Source organism: Rhopalosiphum padi, chromosome 2 (genome assembly GCF_020882245.1).
Source record: "Rhopalosiphum padi isolate XX-2018 chromosome 2, ASM2088224v1, whole genome shotgun sequence".
Taxonomy (NCBI): Eukaryota; Metazoa; Arthropoda; class Insecta; order Hemiptera; family Aphididae; genus Rhopalosiphum; species Rhopalosiphum padi.
The window spans coordinates 14,441,183-14,466,632 of record NC_083598.1 but is presented as its reverse complement, the minus strand read 5'-3'; the positions used below and the strand labels follow the sequence as shown (position 1 = coordinate 14,466,632).

Genomic DNA, 25,450 nt, shown 5'->3' with positions numbered 1-25,450 from the left:
CTATAAATATTAAATATTCTATAAAATTAATCAAAAATCTTCATAAAATATTATACATAATAATTAATGATATTTGATTGTTTTCTGCTGATGAATTTTTAAGACAAAATAATAATATCTTGTCTATATTGTTAAAAAAATTCTATTGCAAAAATGTAATACAAAGTAATTATAACAATTAATATAATATGATAACAAAAATATGAATGCGAGTTAATATGCTTAGTTATTCTTAGCTCATAGATGAAAGTGCTATCGTATAACAAAAAGTATATCTAAACACAAATATATATTTTTTTTTTCTTTAATTCGCCCTATAAATTCACGCAATCTTACAATATATTGCACATAGACAAAAATTAAGAAAAACTAAACTTCGAAATACAATCTATAACAAGTGTAACACTTTGACTAAGTTAACCATATTATAATATTTATCCATGACCGGAAATAAGATCCATACATTATAAACAGATGATGAGATGTACGTACCGTAATCAAACAGAACCATTTTCCTCTATAAAAAAAGGTACTTCCCATTTTCATGAAAATTGTTTTGAAATGGAATCATGTGTATTTTTCTCCAAAATATCATAGTACGTTTTTAAATATTAAAATCATTTATTTTACGTATGTAAAATAGTTAATAATAATAATTTGTACACAATATTTTGATTAAAGGTTATTATATAGTTTTAAATTAATAAGAAATTACCTAATATTTTACTATAATTTATATAGTTGTATAGGTTAACATAAAAATATGCATGGAACAATAATTATTATAATAATAAATAATTGGTTAGAAAATGATAAATACATATTTAAATTTATAAGATTATGGCAATGCATTTTAATAATAGAGCAAAATGCTCTATATTCTGTTGTTTTTTGTTTTTTCAAAGAAAATAATCTGTAAAATAGCTACGGTTCCGTTATCAACGAGAAGCAAAAGACTTTATTCAAAAACGGAAGTTGCGTTGTATATAACATAACGTATGTTTGTGAGCATGTGTGAGATATCCGGAAAAACTTAGCGACTATAGCTGCGCTCGTATACGTATATTATGATAAATAATCTAATATAATAACCGCTTACTTTGTCGTCACTATTGACGAATCCGGAAGTCCAACAATCGGAAACCGTCGTCGGTCCGGACCGGTTTCCGGTGTCGAACATCGGGGATCGGTCGTCTCCGGCGCGGTCTGACCACTTTGGCCGCAGCCGATCGTCTCTTGCGCCGGTGGCCCGTGGACGGAGGCGGCGGCGGTGGTCCGAAATTGATAACCGTGCCGGGCGGCGCGTGCTTGACCGGCAGCAGTTGCACGTAGTCGCCGCGCGCCGAATGGATGACGCCGGACGCGGCCACGGCGAACGTCTGCAACCGGGCCGAGGCGGGCACGGTCACGAGTCGGGCGGCCAACAGTATGGGTACCAGCACAGCGGCCGCCACGACACCGCACCCGAGCACCAGCATCGCTATGATGACGACAACGGTGCGCCGGGTGCCCGCACCACCGCCGCCGCCGCCGCTGTCGTCGGCCGTCGCCGAAGAAGACGACGACGACGACGACCTGCGGTGGTGGTGATGGTGGTGCGGCTGAGGATGCTGCGACCCGTCTCTGCTGTGCTGGTGGTACCTGTACTGGTACTGTTGTTTTTGCTGCTGCTGTTGCTGCTGCTGCTGTTGTTGTTGGTGATGGTGGTGATGGTGCAGATGGGTCCGGTGGCCCGCGGTCACAGCGCTGCACGTCGGCGGTTCGTCCTCGCCACTCGACACGGATGGCGAACGGTCGTCCGTCTGCGGCAATATCGTGTACTCGAGCTCGGCCACCAAGTTGCCGGCGCCGTGTTGGGCGCGCACCGTCTTGAACATGCGGCGGCGGCGTCGTCGAATCGTACGTGCCCCACCGACACCTGTGTGATCCACAAACCGGACGATTACATTAATATATTATTGTGTATGACGTCGCTTTAATATAATATTATAATACTAAGGATGGTTCGTACATCAATTTTTACGAACTCGAACTTTTCGAATATTTTAACTGAAATTCATAAAATCGTGATAACTGATGGATGCTATACCGGAAGTAAAAATATTATTCTCGGATACCGCTTTTTTATATTTTATAAATTATTGATTACATTTATATTAATATCCACATCAAACGGTTTGATTTCGAGAATTAATTTGTATTAGTTATTTGCTTAATAACTATTAAATAGTTAATTAACTGCCAACTAACAATACGAATTTGCAAATAAAACAAAAAAATAATAATAATACTTTCGAGTATTTTATCCTATTGGCAATTTATATATATATGAAAGATAAACGTAATCTATTATTTAGTAATCGACAATCTACATTGAAAATTTGATTTTTATTATTATTTGTTTCGCTTAAATAGTTAGATCATAATAATACTATGTTATTATGACATGGTACAACATTCGTCAAAATTAATAAAAAAAATTGTGACTACGATGAAAACTGTATATTACATATTACATTCTATTCTGTTCTATTTTCACTTTTAACATAAAAAAATGTAATTTAAAATCAACCACATAAGTTTGGTTGAGTAAAAGTGTAATCTCAATTGAATTTATATGCTTACGTGTAGCCCACTGCCCGCGCAACAGTTTATCGGTTTCAATAGTTACACTATACAAGTCGAAAAGATACATTTTTCTTTGCCTCCTCGACGGCAATATTTACTGTCGATAAATTTTAGTTATTATTTCTATTATTATTATTATTTTATGATTGCAATTGTACCTAGAATATTGTTTTTTTCCATATTACTTATAGTTTTTGCTGCTGCAGTGGTTGTAGAGATTTAACTGATTTTCATCCGTTATTTATGAACGGAAAATTACGAAAACATTTTCCCGGGCACATCGAATCCCCGTGGACTTCGGTACTAACCTAGGTACTCGTATTACGAGTGTTATATTATACGTGTATGTATAATAATATACTATAATATGGGTATACGGACGCCAATAATCGAATTCAAAACGAATATCTTTTGCGATTTTGAAAATAGGTAGGTAAATATCGATTATTTCAATATTACGTACGCGCGTCACGAAGCTATGAATCGTTGTAGGGAAAATAAAATACGAGTCCGCTTATAATAAGCAGTTATATCATTATAATAATATATTATTGCAATTTGTAGTAATCATTTCAATACTTTCGTGTATAGTCATTACGACGTAGGTGTCGTATAATATAATATTATACAATTGGTAAAATTAGATTGAACGCCATCGAGTTTGTGATTTTTTTTTCGTATGAAAACGTATTTTTTTCGAGCAGTCCAGCGAAAAATAAAAATTATTATTATACAGTGATCGATATTTATTAGATTCGTAATTAGTTAACTCATATGCATTGACCTATTATTGGATTCAAACTGGCTGTATTGTTGTATACACAATTATACATAATGTGTATGTGTATAATCTACACATAGGAACCATATTCCTCCATGGCTCTATTGGACTATATGTACCTACTACACTATTAGTTAATGGAAATTGGAATTATTGGAGCCAATTTGTATTTTGAATCGCACAATTATTCTACATTTTTAGTCCATATTCCCGATTTAGTCCATATTTTGATGATTAATACTATATTATTGACTAATTGCATCACATTAAAATAATTACGAACCAAAATTAATTAAAAACAATTTTTTAATTAATTTTTACGTTTTCTTTCCTTTATGAATGACAATATGCATAATATAATATTATGAAATGTATAATAATTAATATTTATAAACAAATAACTAAATTAATTTTTTTTATTACAATGCACAATATAGTATATATTATGTTTTATTGTTTTTATTCTCGGACCTTTTGCCTCAAGGACTCGTTTGAATCGTCCGATTAATAACCTAAAAATGTTCTAGTTTTAAAGCTCCAAAGTCCAATGAGCGGCAACTACTGTAATATTATTTTGTGGTGTCAAGTCACTATTATGAATTATCGTGATGATAAATATGCGTGTTTAATAAAATATTATTGTATGGAAAAACAAAACATGCTAGTATGTTACAGATAGAATAATAATCATCGAAAAATACATTAAAACAATTATTTTTAAAAGACATCAATACAACATTATGCTGACATCGTATAATATATTATTATCGTGTGTGTGGATAGAGCCCTAAACAATAAACCTAATTGTTTAAAACACGAATTGAACGTGACACGTATGTTTTAATAATATAGTAATCGTCGCGCGATAGCGACGAAAATGCGTTGCTTTCAATTTAAACAAATTGCAAGAATTCATTATATACCTAGAGGCACTCGATATATATACAATATACACACACACATTGCGCGCAATATACGTTCGCGCACAAAAGAACGTAACGTGTGTAATATTACGCGTACTTGTCCGGTACGGTGGGCGGAAGAGGGAGGGAGCACCGTGTCCAAATGAACTTTAACCCGACTATACATAATATAATGATATATATATATTATATATACATGGTCGTTCCCAGTGCGGTTTTGTTCGGTTAAAAAATAATGAAGTTAAAATTTATGGTAACTGGGTTACACGTGGTTATACACGCGTACGTAGATAATAATATATATATATATTATAGGTATGTGTGTGTATGCGTATAATATAATATATAATATATTATTGTATACATTATAGAGAACACGGGGCGGCCGAGTTTAATTTATGGTTATTCAGCGTTTTGGCGTGTACCGAACGCGTGAGTATATAGTACCTATGTACGAATAAACTATGTAGGTACTCACAGCTCCGTAAACTGTTACAATATGATTGCGAACAATGTTTTTTTTTGTTTTTTATTTTTTTTTACAATTTTTGTCTCTATCCGTAACTCGTAAGCTGAACTTTTATTAATATATTATACAAAAAACTATGCAGGTAGTTGCCAGTTTGCCGCCGCCAGGTTGTTCTATAATCGCATATTGCTACAAGCCATATAAGCACAACTATAAGTGTAGGGCTTTAGGGTATTTAACTCCCCCCTCCCCAAAGAAAAAAAATACATATTGAATAATAAGTCACGAAAATGTTTTCTTCAATGAGACATACTATAATAATTGGCAAAAATATGTATGACGTATTATGCTATATTATTATCGTTATTCGATTTGTACAGTGCATATTGCAATGTGAATAGCACCACGTTCACACGCACATATACGTATCATATGAAAAGCAGGAAAATAAACAAGTAGGTGACCACTCTGCAGTTATCGATAGTGTAATTCGTCATCGGATATAAATAACTGCAATATTTTTATAAATATGTTAAGGGGATTCGATACCGTGATTTTCTGTTTTTGTCTAACGCACGCGCGGCATAGGATTTTAGACCGATCCTTTGCCAATCATACCAATTGATCCAATGAAGCAATAAGAATTCTATAAACAGATTTGAACTTTTCGTCGAGTCTGCTTGAAATTGACTTTCCCAGATTTTTGACTTTTTGATTTTAACTTCTCCGAAAATTGAAATACGTCAATTTTTAATTACTCTTTTTTAACATATTTTTTTAGGAATTTGGAGGAATATATCAAAGCTGTGAGAAAGTCGATTCCAAATAGACTTGACGACATATTCAAATTTGTTTTCAGAAATCTTATCGCTTCATTAGATCAATTGGTATGTTTGGCAAAAAAAAAGCCAAAAATACTATATCACGCGTGTGTAACACAAAGACAGAAAATCACGGGATGATGGAATCCCCTTAAATTTTAATTCAATGATGGTCGATCTTCATTATTCATACGTACCTACGATTAAAAAACTATTGAGAGCAAAAATGGTCAATCAGCGTATAGGCAATAGGTATATTTCTTATAAATGTTATTTTATTGTATATTGTATTATTTGTATCACTATTGTCTATGTTTACGTTAAAATTTGAAAATCAAAATTTGGGGACCGGGACCTATAGTATCCGCAAAAATATCGGCCAATGTCAATATCGAGGTTGGTTTTCTTTCACAGGACAGTTGTTAGCTGCAGTGTTTTTTAAAACAAAATATGCGACTCCACCGCGGTTCTACAGTTCATATTGTATACTTACTTCAATTACTTCAATATCATTGTACATGCTATATAGTATATTTATACTATATTAAAACGAAAATTTGTTGCCTTTTTTATTTTTCACAAATATTTTACGCTTTGTTAACAAATCCAATTTAGAAAATAATATTTTTCAAAACACATATTATAATATACGTCGTAGATATTCGTTCTGTTGTGGGAATACGCAGCATAACAACAATTTAATCCCCCGACACAATTCAAGAACGTTGTTTTTCTTCGTCCAAGTGCTCAACAATTTTTCCGAAGTCTGATAGAAAAGAATATTTAATAATATTATGCACTCGAGTTGAAATTTTAATTTGAATTCATTAAAGTTTTTCGATATATACCACTATACCAGCCGCTATATAATATATATATATATATAAGTATATAACCCATACAAGTATATATACTTACCTAATACCTATATAAATATAAGTATGTATAATATATAAAATATGGTTTTAAATATCCACAACAGTTTTGTAAAAAAAATTAATTTAATTTATGTACCATGCTTTGTACGGCTATGTATAAGTTGATGTGATCGCTGGTTAACATAAAAAACACTTATTATTTTGAATGCTAATAACATTTTTGATAAAAAAAAAAAACTATTTTTTACTTTTTTAGTACTTTTATCGTTATCATTTTGTACATATATTTATACGCTTTTAATTATTACATGCGTTTTTAATTCCTTATTCCAAATCAGAATTTTTTTTTTCGGAATATTTTTATAAATAGAAATTTTATTTTAGACCAAAAGCTTATGATTTATGAGTGATAAGTTTTTATGGTCATAATTGTTTAAGTTGTTTACTTTAAATAATAAGTATTTAAAGTTTAGATGAGTGAAATAGGTTAGTATTATAGAAGTACCCCGCAAAATTTTACCTCACTATTCCTATCATATATAGTATAATATATATATAGTGTATATATTATATACCCACAAATACTATAAATACTGTCGCAGAAATTTTGATTTTTATAGATAAAAATATTCTAGAAAAAAATATACTCTGCTTTGGAATAAGAAATTAAAAATGCGTGTTGCCATAAAAAATTATAAAATTATGACTATCTTCATATTATGTATAAGACAGGTATCGACGTTAGACGGTTCCTCATATTATTATAACTACTAATTTTACATCCGCAAACTTTGCCAACTACAATACCCAGTTTCGCGATTATCGTGTCCTGTAGTTGGATTATTCCGTCATCACTAATGTCCAAGTTGGTTTCATGCTACTGGGCTATAATAATAGGCTATTTAGCTGCGTTAAATGCAAAACGTTTCGAGAATCGCGTGTCTTATGCGTATTATATTAGTTACAGGATTCACTATCAGACTGCTATGCTTTTCCCCGAAAACGCAAATTCACTATGAAACGATATTATATTTATAAACAATGAGATTCACCAAACATGCTCCCCTCAAAATCTGATTTTTGGAAGTTTTAAATATATTTGATGACTATATTTTGAGAAATTGTTTCGTACCATTTAATGAGTGTTCTGTGGAATTCATAAAAATTGTATTTGTCAGATGAGAACCATCTTTTTTGGGACTCGGGAGGTAATGTTTTTTTTAATTTTGATACATTCAAATTAAAAATTGAATGAGCTGTTTGAGATATATTATGCACAGAACATAAAATATATTATATAAAACTAATTATTTTGTGAATTTACAAAAATGTAAATTCTATAAAACAAGGAAATTTTCAAGACTGAACTTTGGTGAGCCGTCATGTTATTTAATGTTGTCGTTAATCGCTAATCAGTTAAGGTACCAAATTTACTTATTGTAGTTACGTATGTCCCGAAAATCCCTTATTACCCTTACTATCTCCGTGAAAAATAAATATATTTAAATGTAGTTTTTTTTACAATAATACCTAAGTATGAAAATTCTGATTGAATGGCGTAAAATTCATAAATTATCAAAAAAAAAAAATTTTACGCAATTAAGTTTTTAAATTTTCAAAATAGCCATTTTGTTGATAGTATTTTTTTATAACACTTTGTTTATGTATTATGTTTTTGAGTTTCCAAGAATAATAGTTATGACTTATGTTACTTAGCAAAACACGAATTGCATGATTTAATCGATCTCGATTGAAACGCTGATTTTTGTTTCATGACAATTTATAAATATCTAATTATTAGTGAAGCTTTTAGTTAAGATTAACCGGTATTCTGATAACTTGCAGTATTTTGTATGTCAATTTATAATAATTCAAAAAATAATTGATTATTTTACATATTACGTACATTTAGGACATACTGTATATAATAATATTATAGATTTTAAATATAATTTGTTTATATAATAATACAAAATAAAATAACAAAGAAGTATTGGTTTAAAAAGACTAATTATAGAACTATAGTTATATAAGCTACATTAATCTAGTATAAATTTAAAGTATAAAAATTGTTTGAATAGTATACTATTATACTATTATTTTTTTTTTTTTGATTATAATCAATAAGAACAAAATATCTAAACAAATTTTAAATTGAAGTAATTTTAAGTAATATTTTAATGTTATGTATAAGGTATAGCCGGGCGCCAGGGCTAATGTCATCGACCGTTATTAGTAGACATGTATATCAAATTTGATAACTCGGAAACGTTTCATTACAATTTTGATTTAAATACTTAATAATTTAAAAAAAAAATCATCTGCTAAATAATTCAAAGTAAAAAATGTTGGTTCTCATTTGATAAATAAAAGTTTGTATCACCACGTGGTGATATTCCTTAAATGGTAAAAAAAACTCTCAAGTACTTGAAAATATGGTCTTTAAGTATAATTATTTAAAAATTTAAAAAATAAAATTTTGAATAACTGCATTATCAATGGAAAATGAAGTAAGTTGCTTGATGAATCACACTGTATACTATTAAATATGTTAAAATATTATTATTATTATATTATATTATGTACACTTATATAATACAGTTATACGTGACGGAAATGTTCGAAATGAAGTGTGACACATGATCTATATCAAAAATTCGAACGGCGTTCGATAACATGATGATGTTACATTGATACCTAAATTATTTTTGTAAAAGTTCCTTTTAATATTGTTATAATATTACACTCGTTCTCCACTCGAGTGTTTTATATAACTTTTAAAATAATCGACTCGTCACATTACGAAAAAAACGAAATACAGACGTATTATTAAAAGAATATATATTGTTCGGAAAATTGTTTGAACTGTTGACCCACGGGCTGCAACATAAAATTTCCAATTGTTTTTGTTGTTTGTGTACATTCAACATCCATGATTGTATTACACACTCAACTGGAACGGTAGTGACGACTTTGTGCTTGGCCAAAATATTAATTTTCGTTCAACGTCATAGTAGTATAGTACTTGAATTTATCGTGTCAAAACCACAATAAACAATTAAAAATTCTCAGTTATACAGTTATAGGTCATATTTCCATACAAAGTTCGTTATACGATTTATTTTCAAACCCGACAATGCCGCAAGGTCGTCGCGTTCAGTTAACCGTATTATTTTAATTAATTATTATTTGTCGATTTGATTAACGATAATACCATTAATACCTACATAATATTTTGTCTATAGGTAGGTACTAAAACTCAAATATAAATTGTGATTGAGAGGATCGCGTGTCGTGGATTCGCCATTCCCCGCACATAATATGGCAGTCCTAAACTATTTATTGATACTCAAGGACGGATATTTTTCACAAAGCTGTAAGGTAAAACTGAATGGCATAACAATTTAAATTGGTTTTCCGTCGTTGTGTAATCACTTTAATCAATCGAATTAGAACGATATGTACGCAAAACTTGGAGTGTGTATATGGAAATTTACGTTTAAATTGAAAATCCTCTCAGACTCCCATTGTTTACATGTTAAAATTTTATTCATTGCACCATTAACAAAGTTGATCAAGTTTTATAATACCATTGCATCGTTTACTTACTGTTTCTATAAAATCGAATTATTCATTATATTAACAGACATATTTAGCGCGTCGCGGGGCACGGGGATCCTAAAAAAAATACTCCAATTTAATTTTGCAAATTTGCTCAATAATAAAAAAGATAGCATAATAACAATACGGGAGAAAAGTGAATATTTTTAATTAGTCGTGAAAAAATATTACCATTATAGCCGCGTTTCTATACTTATATTTTATATAATTAATTATCATTTAGTATTCCGAACGGAGTGAAGGTTTACGGTGCACTGCGCGCACGTCGTTCGTTTTCGACGAAATCTTTAAACAGTTTCCGGAATCAAACCGAGCTCATCTGTGTCCTACGACAGAACTGTTATTTTCACTGAATGTTAAAATGGGTCTACAGTGTATAGACACAGTAGACTATACATCGTTATTCATTCGCCACGCAGCTGTCCGACTTGCAGGAGACACCCACGCGCCCGCCCCGACGGCCCGACCAGACCCGGAATCGGCACTTTTGATATTGGCACGATTTCGAAATAAATATTTATATTATACACAATACACAAACAACTATATATACAATACGAGACCAAATGATAAATAAATCGCGTTGCACTCGGTTGTTTCAATGACGATTCTACAGTGCAATTGTGCGAATTCCACAGTGGTGTATTTAAGGGGATAGCGGCAACAGTACCTTTATAGTTCCCCTTAACCCCGCCCACGAAGGCTTTTTATTTATCTCTATCGTAAGCGCTATATAAATATACAGCACAACGTCGTAACTCGTAATATTTTTGTTTTCATTTTTTATTACACAAACTATAAAATAATGTTTGTACAATAAGACGTACAAAGTAGGTATTGCTACACGCTGAGTGTTGAGTTGATTGTGGACGCAACTTTTCTTTTTAAACATAAATTAATTCATAAATACATATCATAGTCGGTCCCAACCTTTAGAAATTGATGAAGGTTTTCCAATTTAATGATTTCATTGTTTTACCTATTAAGAGATACTTTAAACTAGTATTTGTATTGTGTTTGATATCAGTATCATCCTCAGAATTATACCAATTACATATTTTTTAATTGTTCTATGTAATTCATCAGTCAGCCTACATTTTGACATTAAATAAATCCAATATTATTTACATAACAATATTTGACAAACTTTTAAAATAAATAAGTGACATTTTTAAAAAGATTTCCATCAATGGCATCACTTCAACGTGGTGAGTATTATAATTCATAATAAAGTAACATGGTATGATGACATTTGTTCCGTATTTGAAGATATTTTGCACAAAAATCGTGCTCTTTTTAATTAGTCAGTAAATACAATGTATAGCTATGATATTTCACAGAATGGCGCGGTGCATTCGTCACTGTCTCGTATCACATAAATGGCATCATACCTGTTTAATTTACCATTTATAGTAGATACTAAAATAAAACATCATAATAAATTTGAACTTGACGATGTGTCTAAGTAATTTTTGTTTTGTGACTTGGTTATTTAAATAATGTAATTGCAATCTATTGAAAAAAAAAAGATAATAGTAATTTCCTGGTAGGAAATTCCTGTAGATAAATATTCCGAATTCAGTACCTATATTATAATCGCTTTCAACAATTTATTACATATAAAATATACAATGTGGTATTTTGACTTAATGCCTATAACTGCATGTATATTTTTTTAATAATATTATTGAATGTGAACACGTTAGCTACGGCCATTGGGGATATCAAATACAGTGTAATTTATACAATCAAAAAGTGAATTCAATTTTATATTTTATGTTATGAATTAATAATTTCGAGGTATTCTGATAATTTGACTGTAATATTAGATTCCGGATTGAGAATAATTTGTGTTACTAGTAATGGAAGGGTGCTTTCAAATTTTTGCTGTAAATGACGGCATTCAATTACTAACCGAACATTTATTAATATTATAGTATTAATTATTTATTATTTTATTTTATTTATATTTTAAATTTAATTTTATTTATTTATTACTTAATAGTTAATACCAATTATCTAGTATTTATAATCAATGATATATCATTTATGTATTAATAAAATTATTTATTTTTAACGGATAATTATTAGGTACCAGTTACATAATATATGACTGTATGCCGGTTTATAGACGATACGCTAGCCGTACAAAAATAACATGTGACCAGAAATAGTTTATTTTTAGGTAAAATAATACAATTATAATACGACTGTAAAGGTCTAGACTCTGGAGTCATTATTGACTCCGTAAGACACATGAAGAAATTTATTGAACGTGAACATTTTAAATTGACTAAATGAGAAGCGTAGTATTGTTATTAAAAATGGAATGCTATTATAAAATGTTTAAATTCAAAATAAATTATAAAAATAAAAATAATTTATCTTCCAGTTACCACCCACCTAGAAAGTTGTATTCAAATTACGTCACTTTAAAGACGTATTTGTTCATTGTTGTCTCCATCTTACAAGTTATTAAGTGCGTTATGATTGTTATGAGCATTTTTAATTTACACTGTATTATATATGTATAACTAGCTAAAAAATTGAACTATTGTAAAAAACCCACATGCAAACACAGATAATGTTCTTTCCATCAAGTTTCATAATAGATCGATTTACTCTAGTGTTTTAAACTAACGAAGCTCTACAAGTGATCTGCTGAGCGTAAATTTGCTGTTACGCGCTTGTAAGACGGAGACAAAAATGGCAGTGTTACGTAGGTACTCTTAAAGCCAATCGTAGCAACATGGCCAAAGTTTCAGTTTTTTTCTCGTTCTCATTTTAACGACCATTACAGTAAATAATAGTGTGCTAGATATAATATCAGATGTTTAAGGATTTATTTACTACTAATGTCTGCGGATAACAAACATTTTGGTTAAAAACTAAAAACCAATACGTTTTTCGTTTCGCTCATAATCCAAAATAGTAAGTGCATAAAACTTACTACAATTTTTACGAAGTCTGGACTCGAGTTGGAATAAATTTTAAATCGTTAAAGTTATACCTGTTCGTGGTTATATTTTTGTTCACAGTTCAATCGGTAATCATCATAAGTATTAAAGTAACATTAATAGGACGCAACACCTGCATTTATTTGTATAAAATCTTTATGTGTATAAAGAAACTTAAGAATTCGAAAATTCAAAATTTGAATAAATTCATTGTTGAAGGAAGGGGTGGGCATGCTTGCTTTACCGTATAGTAAATTATACTTTCATATTAAATATTTATATATACATAATAATAGGATATAGAGTAACAACTAACGACCCGCGAATATTATACGTTTTGAGCTCAACCCTTGTAGTATGTACAATGTATGTAACCATACAGGTATATACTATATGTATTTTTAAACCAAATAATATAATAATAATCCTGTATGTTTTTGACTAAATAGTAAGTACGTAATATATCAAATTTACGCTCAGCAGATCACGTTTAGCTCCGTTAGTTTAAAAATTAGTGAATCGACCTATTATGAAACTTAATGGTAATAATATAATCTGCAGTGGTTGTGAGTTGATTTTTTACGATTATTCAGTTTTTAAGTAAGTTGTGAGCATTTTTGATTTACGCTTTATTATATAAGCATAACTTGCTAAACAAATGTATAATCAGGTACTACGGCGAAAATTACAGGTATAAAAATCATTTTCAATAAACTCGAGATAATTAATAGCTAATTCAGTTTTTTCGTATCTACCTACACCTTTTTTTTATATAATACAATTTAAATGCTGTGCAATATTTGTAGTATAGTTGCATTGAAATTGTATTGCATCTTGTTAAACATAGATGAAAATGTTGATTATCGCCAAAAACCGTTGTGTGATGTTTGTGGGTCAATAAGTTTTTTTGCAAAAATTTAAATTAAAAAAGATTTAAAAACCTAATATAACACTTAATTATTGTATAGAAATAAAAATAATACTGCAACTACATTATAGTTATTAAATGCCATATTATAATTGTATTATTATTTATGAGACGGCATAATATAATACCAAATATACAAAACATTACGAACAAAATGAATATTTTTATTATTTAATAAATTGTAGACGTCTATTATACAATAATATATTATAATAATAAATGCTGTAGATATAAGTAAACCACTATTCACGTTGAAATAGTCACGAATTCGATTGGTGACTTTAGACGTTTTATGACAACTACTCCAAAAGTAATTATCGCGCGAGGGCATGCAATTATAATTGTATAAGCTTATTACTATTATCAAATGTTGAAATGACGACTTTAGTTTTAATTAGAATTTGTTCGACTCGAAGTATAATAATATATAACTAAACATTTTCTGAAGATACAGCAGTATATTTCTTCTTTCTTATATTTTGTGAAGTTCGTGAAGTTTTTAGCACAAAATATGATAACTAGTTACCGTGAATAACAATCGTCTGCAACGTTGAGTTCAAAGTTACGACAATAACAGCTTAAAGGCTGTAGGCATTTTATTAAGTCCCCGTTTTGACCAGATTGGGAATTTACGTAAAATAGAAATTTCTCATTAAACGATTTGTCATTTCGTTGTAATTCAAAAAATATTGAACGTATGTAAGTAGGTACTTGAATTTTTTCAATTATATCTACGAATATTATCAGCATTTTCTATTTCTATACACAACGAAATTTTCAAAACAATTATAGTCTAAATTTTAATTTTTAAACAGTTCGTCGATATTGATTTAATAATAGTTAATAATAGAAATATATATTGTCATGGAAATATTATGACAATTTTATATAAAAATTACATTTGAATGTGTCAGATCATTATGATATACTCTGCGTATAGTATTGTACTTGGCTAATATTTTAACGATTTTATTATTATAAGATGCATGGCGTACGCTTTTTTTTGGTAAACATTAATTCAATTACCGTGCATTACTGATAGAAAAATAAATTGTAATATTACTATAAATTATTAAAATAATTACCAATACATAAATTAATATTCATGTAGAGGTATACGGTCTTAGTTTAATTCGTTGAATTTAATACACCTATTTCTTAATATATGACAATGCTTACTCTTGAAACATAGGTTACTTTACAGCGGAGAAATTTTTTCTAGTTGCCCATTAGCACTAAAAACTGACTTGGTTATGGTTATCTTAGACTACCAGCTAGTGTCCTAGTATATAGAGCCTGATACTACACCGTTTCGCGACATCTTGAACAGGTGAATAAATAAATGATTATATAAATCATATAAACGTACTAAAGTATTAATTTTAAAATTAAAATCGTCTTTATAATAATAAATATCGTTTAGTATCGAAGATCTGGTCTATAGGCAGCGCTGTATTTATAGAGGGAGTGCCACAAGAGGGCTGTTGCCACGGGTTGTTGATTTTGAGATGGTAGAAAGATTTTTTTTTTCTTCGATTCAATCCTCTCGTAATTCTAATGACTTATTTTCTACGATTAATGTTATATTTTATAATATTTTTTATCATAATTTATCATTATATTATTAGCATGAATTTCTTAACCATTAAGAGGAAGCTATACCCACATGTGTTGTCTCTGTCTTACTAACGTACATCATGACGAATTTTCGTTCAATAGAATACATTTTGTGATGTTAGCTTTAATATTAGAGTAAATTTACCCAGTATCAAATTTAAAGGTAAGAATATTATCTAGATAATGACATATGATTTTATTGATATTATTATCATTTTAAAGTGAGTTATGAACATTTTAAATTTTTAATATTTTACATAGCTGTAACTCACTTTAAAATGATAATAATATCAATAAAATCATATGTCATTATCTAGATAATATTCTTACCTTTAAATTTGATACTGGGTAAATTTACTCTAATATTAAATTTAACATCACAAAATGTATTCTGCTGAACCAAAATTTGTTATGATGTACGTTAGTAAGACAGAGACAACACATGCGGGTATGGCGTTCTCTTAAAAAAGAAATTAAACATTGAAAGTGATCTAACTTCCACCATCAGTAATATGAAAATATAATTTGAAAAAATTTAAGTCACAATCTAGAAATAAAATAAAAAAATTTTCAAGTTAATTATGAACAACGTTTTTTAAAACGTACATTTTTTTTTTGCCCCTGAGATGTGAATTCCTAAATACAACCTAATATGACTATATGTATAACGGCAACAGTGAACTGTAGACACGTTAAATATTTAAAAACGCATAGTTACGTCGAGTTCGCAATGTTTTCACTTTTGTGTAAGGTTGAAACGAATTACTTTACTTACATACGTATATACTACCTACGTCCTACACGATTTAAATCTTTTTACCACCGGCAAGTACAATAATCTAATCAAACGTAGGTAGGTCGTATTATAAACGTTATACGCTCGGCAGTTTTATTTCACTCATCGACGATTCAAATATACATACATTTTTTTAAGTCTTTTTTCCTTGTGCTTTTCGTCAATTTTATCTTTCACAAAATTAAATATCGAATTTGTCGCTATATTTATAATCACTTGTATATTATTATATACGTAGTGTATTGTATATACATTATGCACATAGATAACGGATATTTTTTCAATATATAGGCGTTATGAGCTACGACAGCTACGTCCCCGTAATGTCAAATTTTAATACGATTTAATATAATATATTCGTATATATAGAGTGATTCGCAAAAGCATGCTCCTCGCTTCCAATTGTTATTAAATAAGTAATATTTATTCTAATTCTGATTGTAGACATTTCTAAGTATTAGGATTTTTAAATACTAATCGAAATATAACATCTATTTGGTATTTTATATTTTATGATAACCGACTAATGAGTAATAACTATAATTTATTTATTTTTATTAATATTATTATGGTACTAATATAAATAGTAGCTAGTAACCAATAGGTATATTATTATTATATAGATATGCAAACAAGAAGTTATTACAGATTAAGAATAAAATATTAAAATATAGATAATTAAGTATGTATAATAACACAGATTTGTAGTGATATAAATTATAAATTATATTATAATATATTTAGTAATATAGGTACCTATAGTATGATTATTAAGGACTTTTATTCTTAGTCATACATTTTAATAACACAGATATCACTCGTTCGCATTTCTACATTGATCGATTAACATTTACAAAAACTTGATATGTTTAACAATAGTTAATTGGTATGTATTAAGTACACAATAAAAAGTGTAGTTCTCGTTTGAAAAAGGAAGTTTGAACAGCAACCGGGAACTCTTAAAACGGTACATACTTAAAAAATCAAAGTATCTGAAATTATGGTTTTCTAAGTATACCTATATATATTTGAATATGTGCTCAACAGGTATCTTTTTATTATTACTTAGTATTTACTATTTATTGTAAAACGTTGACTAGTCGGCGTTAACGACGAATGTGCTATTATTATTGTACAGATGAAGTATGTTATAATATTATTATACCTATGTACTTTTCAACTTTTGTACTTCTAAAATGCCATCGGCTGCAATAAGCCCTCTGCAACCCCCAAATTACACCTATGAATAATAAACCTATAATATCATGTCTTATACATTCATAACATATTATATTAATACGTGATAAAAGGTCCCGCGACCTTGCAGTATTATTGCAATATTTTTAAATTGCATGATTGCATATATATTATATTACATTATACATTGTATAATGATATATAGTTGGCGCGTCTGTATGTTTTTTTTTATTTATGTACACTAGTTTTTGTTTTGTTTTACATGATATATATAATACACTACTGCATTCGAGCTGCGTATATGTAAGTAAAAAGTTTTGAGTAATAAGCCGACCCCAATAACATCTTATATTATGTTAATGTTATATATTTATATAATACGAATATTATACATTATGTTCGGTCGACATGTTTCGTTTGTATTCTTTAACGAAAGTTAACCGTAAATAACGAAGAAAAGTACTGTTGTGTAAACGCTTTAAACTGAAACTAATTTATATTTACATTAATTACAGTAGGTTTGCACCCCGCGGGTCACGACAAAAATATTAATATTCAAAAAAATAAGACTTTTTATTATTCACCGCATCTTAAAGAATTAAATAGGTAACTGATGTTAGCAGATTAAATAAAAATATATTATTAGACAATACTAGCTATTATAAGTATATTTAAATTTTGAACTAATATTTTTGACATACTATTATAATGTGTATAAAATATATGACAAGACTTTGAATTCGATTTAATTCCTTAACATATTAAAATTAAAAACAAAGCATCATCGAAATAGTTGGTTCTAACCTAACCCTGGAGTTTTGAGATTCATTAATATAATTACATTAAAAACCTGGAGAAAATATCTTAATTTGATTTTTTTTAGTATACATTATAAGACAATAAAATATATTGTCGTCCTATACCAAGTAAGAAAACTTAATTTTAAAATTCTTACTACAAAAACACAAAATAATAAAACATTTTACACAAAACCCTTTCCCGACGTAACTACACATTTGTGTAAGTTTAAGTTAGCGTACCTATTTCTATTTAAAAACGAATATATTTATAAAATCTCACAATTATTAGTTTTAAAACTTACACAAATATGCAGGATTTCTGTTAACCTCCAATAAATATAGATGGGATGAAAACGAATTAAGTCATGAAAATAAATCCCTAAATAAATAATTGTTTTTAGAAATCTTTAATTCCCTATTTTTTTACAGATAAGGAATGGCAAACACAATTATGTAAGGTTTAAGCATATCATCTGACTATCTGAGTATTTTAGTTTACATAATTTTATGAAACCACCAGACATTTGTTGATATCAGTACTTATTACTAAAATAAATTTATCATTAGGACTGAAGATAGTACTAGATTTACCTACACTATTGATTATGCTAGTTGTAACTTGTAAAGCGTCTAAAACAAAAAGAAACGCTCATTGTGAAACAATTCAATAACTACTCTATCTCTCTTTCAAACACACTTATGTCTGTTGGTAATTCTAATAAAAGTAAAAAAATATTTTACTTGTTCGAAACTGGAAACTATATTTTATATTATTATTTTTATTGTCAATAACGCATGACGTTGAAAAACAATATTACGTTATATTTTAAATATGAAAAAATACTTTAAATAGCATAATTCTAACATTATGAATACGAATATCGAACGTACTCCTGATTGTTTTTTAAAATATATTTTTATTTTCAAGAAAATATTTTTTGTATTTTAAATAACTTCAAAGTCATATATTACAAAATATTTTGAAAATTGTTGGTTGTATTTTGTCAGTTTTTAATGCAAAATGCATATATATTTAACGACTTTTTAGTGAATTAAATTTGCAATTCAATACTTATACAATTATACTAGTTATACTCGAATATAAAATCAAGTTAAATATTAATTTTTAAATTCAAACTTTTAAGATTAATTATAAAATAAATAAATGGTAATATTTTGAACAAATTGCATTTTAAAGAGTAGTAAACTATAGTAAATACATATAAATAATTTACAATTATAAAAGCTATACACTATAAAGTATAAGTACTTAATTAGTACTATAGGTATATAATATATAAAAATATAATAGTAATTTTATAGTAATATAAATATTTTAGTAGATTATTACAACTGACAAACCTTGTATTTTAGTTATATTATTATATACTTCTTTAAAATTGTAATAATAATCATAATAATAATAATAATAATTGTGATACGTTTTAACCATCATAATATTATTCATAGTATCTAACCTCAACAAAAACAATCAATAGCCTGATTTATATTTAAATTGAGAAAAAAAATTAAAAATTACAAGTTACACACAATACCTATATTATGTTAATTTATTATAGGATGTAATGACGGTTTAGTAAAAATTAATTTTACTATAGAAACCAATTTACTAAAGAATTAAAAATATATAAGATACCCAAGTATTTATATAAATATAAGAAGTATAATAAAATACAGTTTATTTATTTTAATTTTTTTCTATATAAAAAAATATTATCGTTGTAAGTGCTGTTTTATGAATTAAAATATTTTTGTACGGTATTGAGAAAAAATAGAACAAAAGAATATTATGATAATAGTAAATAAACAATGTTGTACAAAAGTGCAAAGATGTAGATATTAAACAAGAAAGTAATATTAGTAAATTAAAGCTATACTAATAAATTAAATTATTCGTGTGGACGAGTATTATGTAAAACAGGCAACAGCAATTCTTACAATATTTTGCTCGATTTGAACATACCACTCGATTATAAATTCAACGACTTGAGAAAGTACCTTCAGACCAAAAAATAAAGTAAATAAGACATTTTAAAATCATTTTTGAATATAGTAATAAACTGCGATGGCCATAATAATCAAGAGAATTAAAGAAAAAATATAACTTCTCTTTTTTGTACAGATCAGACAATAAATTAACACACATTTTTCAAAGTAAACTTATCCATTGTATTTTTATGTTTATTCTTCCTTTACGAAGTGTTTTGCACTACAATTTATTATTCAATTTTAACAAAATAAATTCACGGGGTAGTGGAGGATATTCATCGACATTCATCGACAGTAATGTTATACTTAAGTGGTAACACGGTGTTGTCAAGCAATGTTAATTATTTTGTACCTATTTAAATAAAATAATAAATAAACATATTTTTAATGAAATAATCAATCACTATAGCTAATTATGCTAATTATTAATATTTCAATGACCTCATACCATTTTTCATCGTTTTTTTTTTTTTTTTATTTAGTATATATATTTTTCCTGCCAATTAAATACACTAACAAAATCTAAATTATATAAAAAAAAAAAATCAAATTATTGCCATTTTATTAATAGATTGTGAATTGTGATTAATTATTTGATAAAAAATGAATACCAATCAAGATTTTAAAAAGTTTATTTACAGTTATACGAAGAGCAGAATACGAACATCTCCGTTCAATTTTGTTAGGTGTTCCCTGGGCCCTGGCTACAACTACTATAACACCAACTTTTTTTATATTTAAACTAAAAATTATTATTTGAATAATACACTTCTTATATGTTTACTGTTGAACGTTTGTTTACTTGACAACTGATGACAAAAAACAAACAGTAACAATTTATATCTATGTAGATATATTGAAGAATACGAAATCGTAAAAACAATGGTTGTTATTCGAAATAGATATAATATATTAAGCCTAATAGTATAAATAGGTAATTAAAACGTAGCTATATATTTTCTTGCATACGTGAAATGTGTTTTTATAATGATTATTATATAAGTAATGAAGTTACTTCGAATTACATATAACATTTGTCCGGAAAATATCAGTGTCTTACGTTCTTAAAATTACAAAAACATTTTTTTAGAATAATAACAAATAATATTTAGGTGTTGAACTTTGAACGATTTATCATAATCGGTCATTGATAAAAACACATTTAATTATATGTTTTAAAACATTTTTGTATAACGTAGGTACCTATTTTGAGCAAATGTCACGTTTTAAATGCACACTGAAAATTATTGTACCTCACTTTATCCTACTTTTTTTACAGTGGTGAATTAAATAAGCATTAAAATTCTTATTCAATTTATTTTTTTTTTCACATAAACGTTTAAAAATGTGCACATTTCTAGAATATGGGGATTTTTCATAGAAATTAAGTACAAGGTATCTATATTATACTGTTGATAAATATATATTATATATATATATATATATATAAATAATACATTTTATAACGGATCATGACTTGTTCCACGATATGTTTATCAATATTTATTTTAATATTATTATGTTGTACCTATAAATTATTATTAATATATTTATATATTTTATGATTAAATCATCGTTTTAAACGAAATCGCATGCAAATAAAAAATAAATCTCTAATTTGTCGCGCATGATGGTTCAGAAAACGAATAGGTATAATTAATAAAATGGAAACCACCCAGTTACGCGTTATATGTGCACCCAATACACACTGTATTCACACATGATCATAAATATAATATAATATATAATATTTCAGTTGAATTATCGTTTTATGATGTAATATTATTTTATGGTAGTAGAATGAGCTATAATAACGATGAACAAATTTTTCATATTTTTGTTTTCTGTTAAAATATTGTTAAGTACCACTTTTACGTAATAAAAATATTAATATTATTTTTTCGTGAACTTTGATGACTTATTTTTTTTATGGAGGGGGTTGGTGGTGGAACTAAAACTTAACCAGTCACCTCTTCACCAATTTTCCAAATCGGGTACATAATTATAACCAAGGGTATATATTTTAAAATTAGTGTAAATATTACTGTATAATATATATTATATATTATAACTATATAAATATCAACGTAAAACTAGATTTTTTTCAAACTGTTCAAAATAATGTTCGAGTTCGAGTATTAATTTCCAATGAATTTCGATCTGTTTAAAATTCTCAAAGGTCGGGTTCCTTATTAGTTTTCATGATGTTATAACCATATCGTTATGTGTGATTAAAATTCAGAGGTTCAAAATGTTCCAAAAATCGATTAAAAAATGATTTTGAGTTCTACAACGAAGCTAGAGTTCGTGAAAATTGAAGTTCGGCCCATCCTTAATATTATTATAATGTATATATAATAATATATAATCTATAATATAATATGTACTTACGAACTGTGTGAAAATAAAAACAAACCGTCGGCCGACGGCACAATATATATAAATGTATTATAAAATCTATTTACGAGTGTCCGAACGGTATCGCAGGAGACGGACCCGGAAGACCTCGACTATATATTATTATATAATATAATAATTATATTACGTTAATAGAAACGTATACGTCTTGATAATATTTTATAATAAATTATATTATAAATAATAGCAATAAATTGTTAATTGTTATAATGATCGTTCGGGGCCTTGGTAAACGTGACGGCGGCGAGTCATCACGCCGAAAACGCGGTGGCGGCGAATGACGGCAGCGGCGGCGGGCGGTAATGAGCGGACGATCGGGACGAACGCGACACTACAGGCCGTTCGGGCGCGAATCGCGATTCGCGAATGCTGCTGCCCAAACGTTTTCGTCGGATCGCCGCTACCACGCGAGTCTCCGCGCCGAAGCGCGCGAATACGATGGTATAACATTATACTAATATATATTATTATCATTATGATATAGCAACCGCCCTCTACCGCCGAATTTAAAAAGGGTGGTTTTTCAATCATTTTTCAAAGTTATTTTTTCCGGAATTTAACGATATACTATGTATGTTTTTTGCAAGTACAAAGAGCGCATCGTTTTTCGCTGTCGAATGTTCTATAAACAATGCCGCAACTATTACGAGGAATACTGGTGAGGTGTCGGTGCCAAGTGCCACATAGTTAAGGTCAATAAGTTAACTGGTTTGATTTTAAATAAAATATATCATTATTATTATTTAATATACAGCCGCAGACTTACATATTTACGTACCTAGTCCAACTGTGTTTTCGATACCTATAGCAATCTGCATATTATTTAGAAATTAATACTTTGACAGGGCCACCTATAAAATATATTGTTTAAACTCCCACCGATAAAAACCTACATACAAAGTTGCAGCATAGATCTCGAAGTTTGATCTTATTAATTATATATCGAATCGATTGTGTAAAAAAATATTAATATGCTGATCAGGCACAATCAGGGATAACTTCGAGAGAGAAATGTAAATGTAATGTAATGTATATTGTTTTATTAAAAGATAAGTTGGCCTATTATATTCAAATTTAAATGTAAAAATGACCATAATACTTGCTTAAAAATTGAAATATTAAAAATAAGTTTTTGGGAGTAACCATGCGGCATGCTTACAAAACAATTATTTTAATAATATTAAAATTTGTTATAAAAGAAAGTATTGGGAATTTTTACATTTGAAATTTTGAACCCTCTCCAAAAAAAAAAAAAAATACCAACTATAGTTACAATTTCCTATCAGAAATCACCCTCATTTTAAAAAATCCCAAAATATGATGTCAGACAGAAAAAAACACATTATTATAAAAATCAATACATTTATCGCTCTGCTCAGAATCTAAAATTAAAGACAAGGGCTGTTTTTTCGGTTATATAAAAATAAAATTATAATAAAGAAATATTATAAATACTCAAACAGTTTTTATCCTTTGACTCACAATATTTTATTTTATAGAAGTACGCACTACTACAAATATACACTGAAATAATAAATATAAACAAATTATGTGATGTTTAAATATAGCAATTTTTTCAAATGTGCCGTTACCCTTAATATAATATATTATTATGAATTTATGTTTTTTTAATAGATACCTTTTTTTCTATGTATTCTCTATTAAATAAACTTCGATTTCCACCCAATCAAACTGAATATATTACATAAAAATCCGGACTCTGTAATATTACTAAACTTAAAAAATTATGGTTAATATTATAATAAACATATTTAAGTATGAGTCGATGTGGATGATATTATTAACTGCAGCACAACTAAAGAACCTGTTTACTGACTTTAATATTCGTTAATACCAAAAAAAATCTAATGACTTTTGATGTGCTTAACGCAATTAATTTGATGATCTTCATTAGATGATGTGTTGCGATTAGCTATATTACATTCCGAAACAGTTCTAGAATCGACAAGTGTGATTTTAATTTTGTGTAAAGTAAGTAGTATACAATTAATTAATTATTTATTATTCGAACAAAAAAATTAATTATTAGAAGTTATTTGCAATTAGTAAACTATTATAAAAATGAGTTGGCGTACAATTATTTATTATTCAAAAATAATTATAGCTACATAATTAATTTATCAAACAGCTGATATACAATACAAACTATAATTTATATTATTATTTATACTTTGTACTTATAATCATGTGAATGTATCATGTAAAGTAATGTTTTTCAAGAAAATCATTGATCACATATTTAACAGCATTTTCTTCTATGTTTTCATTTATTCTAGCAGACTGTAAAAATAAAATAAAATAATGTGTATTAACAGAAATATTCAATACAATATTATTAAGTCATATGAAGACCATAGAAATAAGTGTAATTAAGGGGTGTTGGCGCCCGGTGATGCTTTAGCAACTTATCTCTATTCAGGACTTCCCTCTACAAATGTTAACACTAAAAGTAACTTTAAAATGAGTTGTTGGTTTATTTTCAGTACATACAGTGTTATTTTTTCAAGATGGCTTTATTTAAAAGATTGAAGTATATAAGAATTATTACAAGCTACTCTAACAATTAGTGGAGGGTCCACTATATA

The 25,450-nt window shown here is 28.2% G+C and overlaps 1 protein-coding gene across 1 annotated transcript in view; it reads right to left on the bottom strand.

The window, feature by feature from the left end:
- Window positions 1-23,207, bottom strand: part of LOC132922746 (protein naked cuticle homolog) — a 63,782-nt gene extending 40,575 nt beyond the window's left edge. The window contains exons 1-2 of the mRNA XM_060986427.1: window positions 22,818-23,207; window positions 1,100-1,918 (exon numbers count right to left, since the gene is read on the bottom strand). Coding sequence (XP_060842410.1) covers window positions 1,110-1,877 — 768 coding nt within the window. The 5' untranslated portion in view covers window positions 1,878-1,918; window positions 22,818-23,207 and the 3' untranslated portion in view covers window positions 1,100-1,109. The remainder of the gene's footprint in view (window positions 1-1,099; window positions 1,919-22,817) is intronic.
- Between the last annotated feature and the right edge of the window lie 2,243 nt (window positions 23,208-25,450).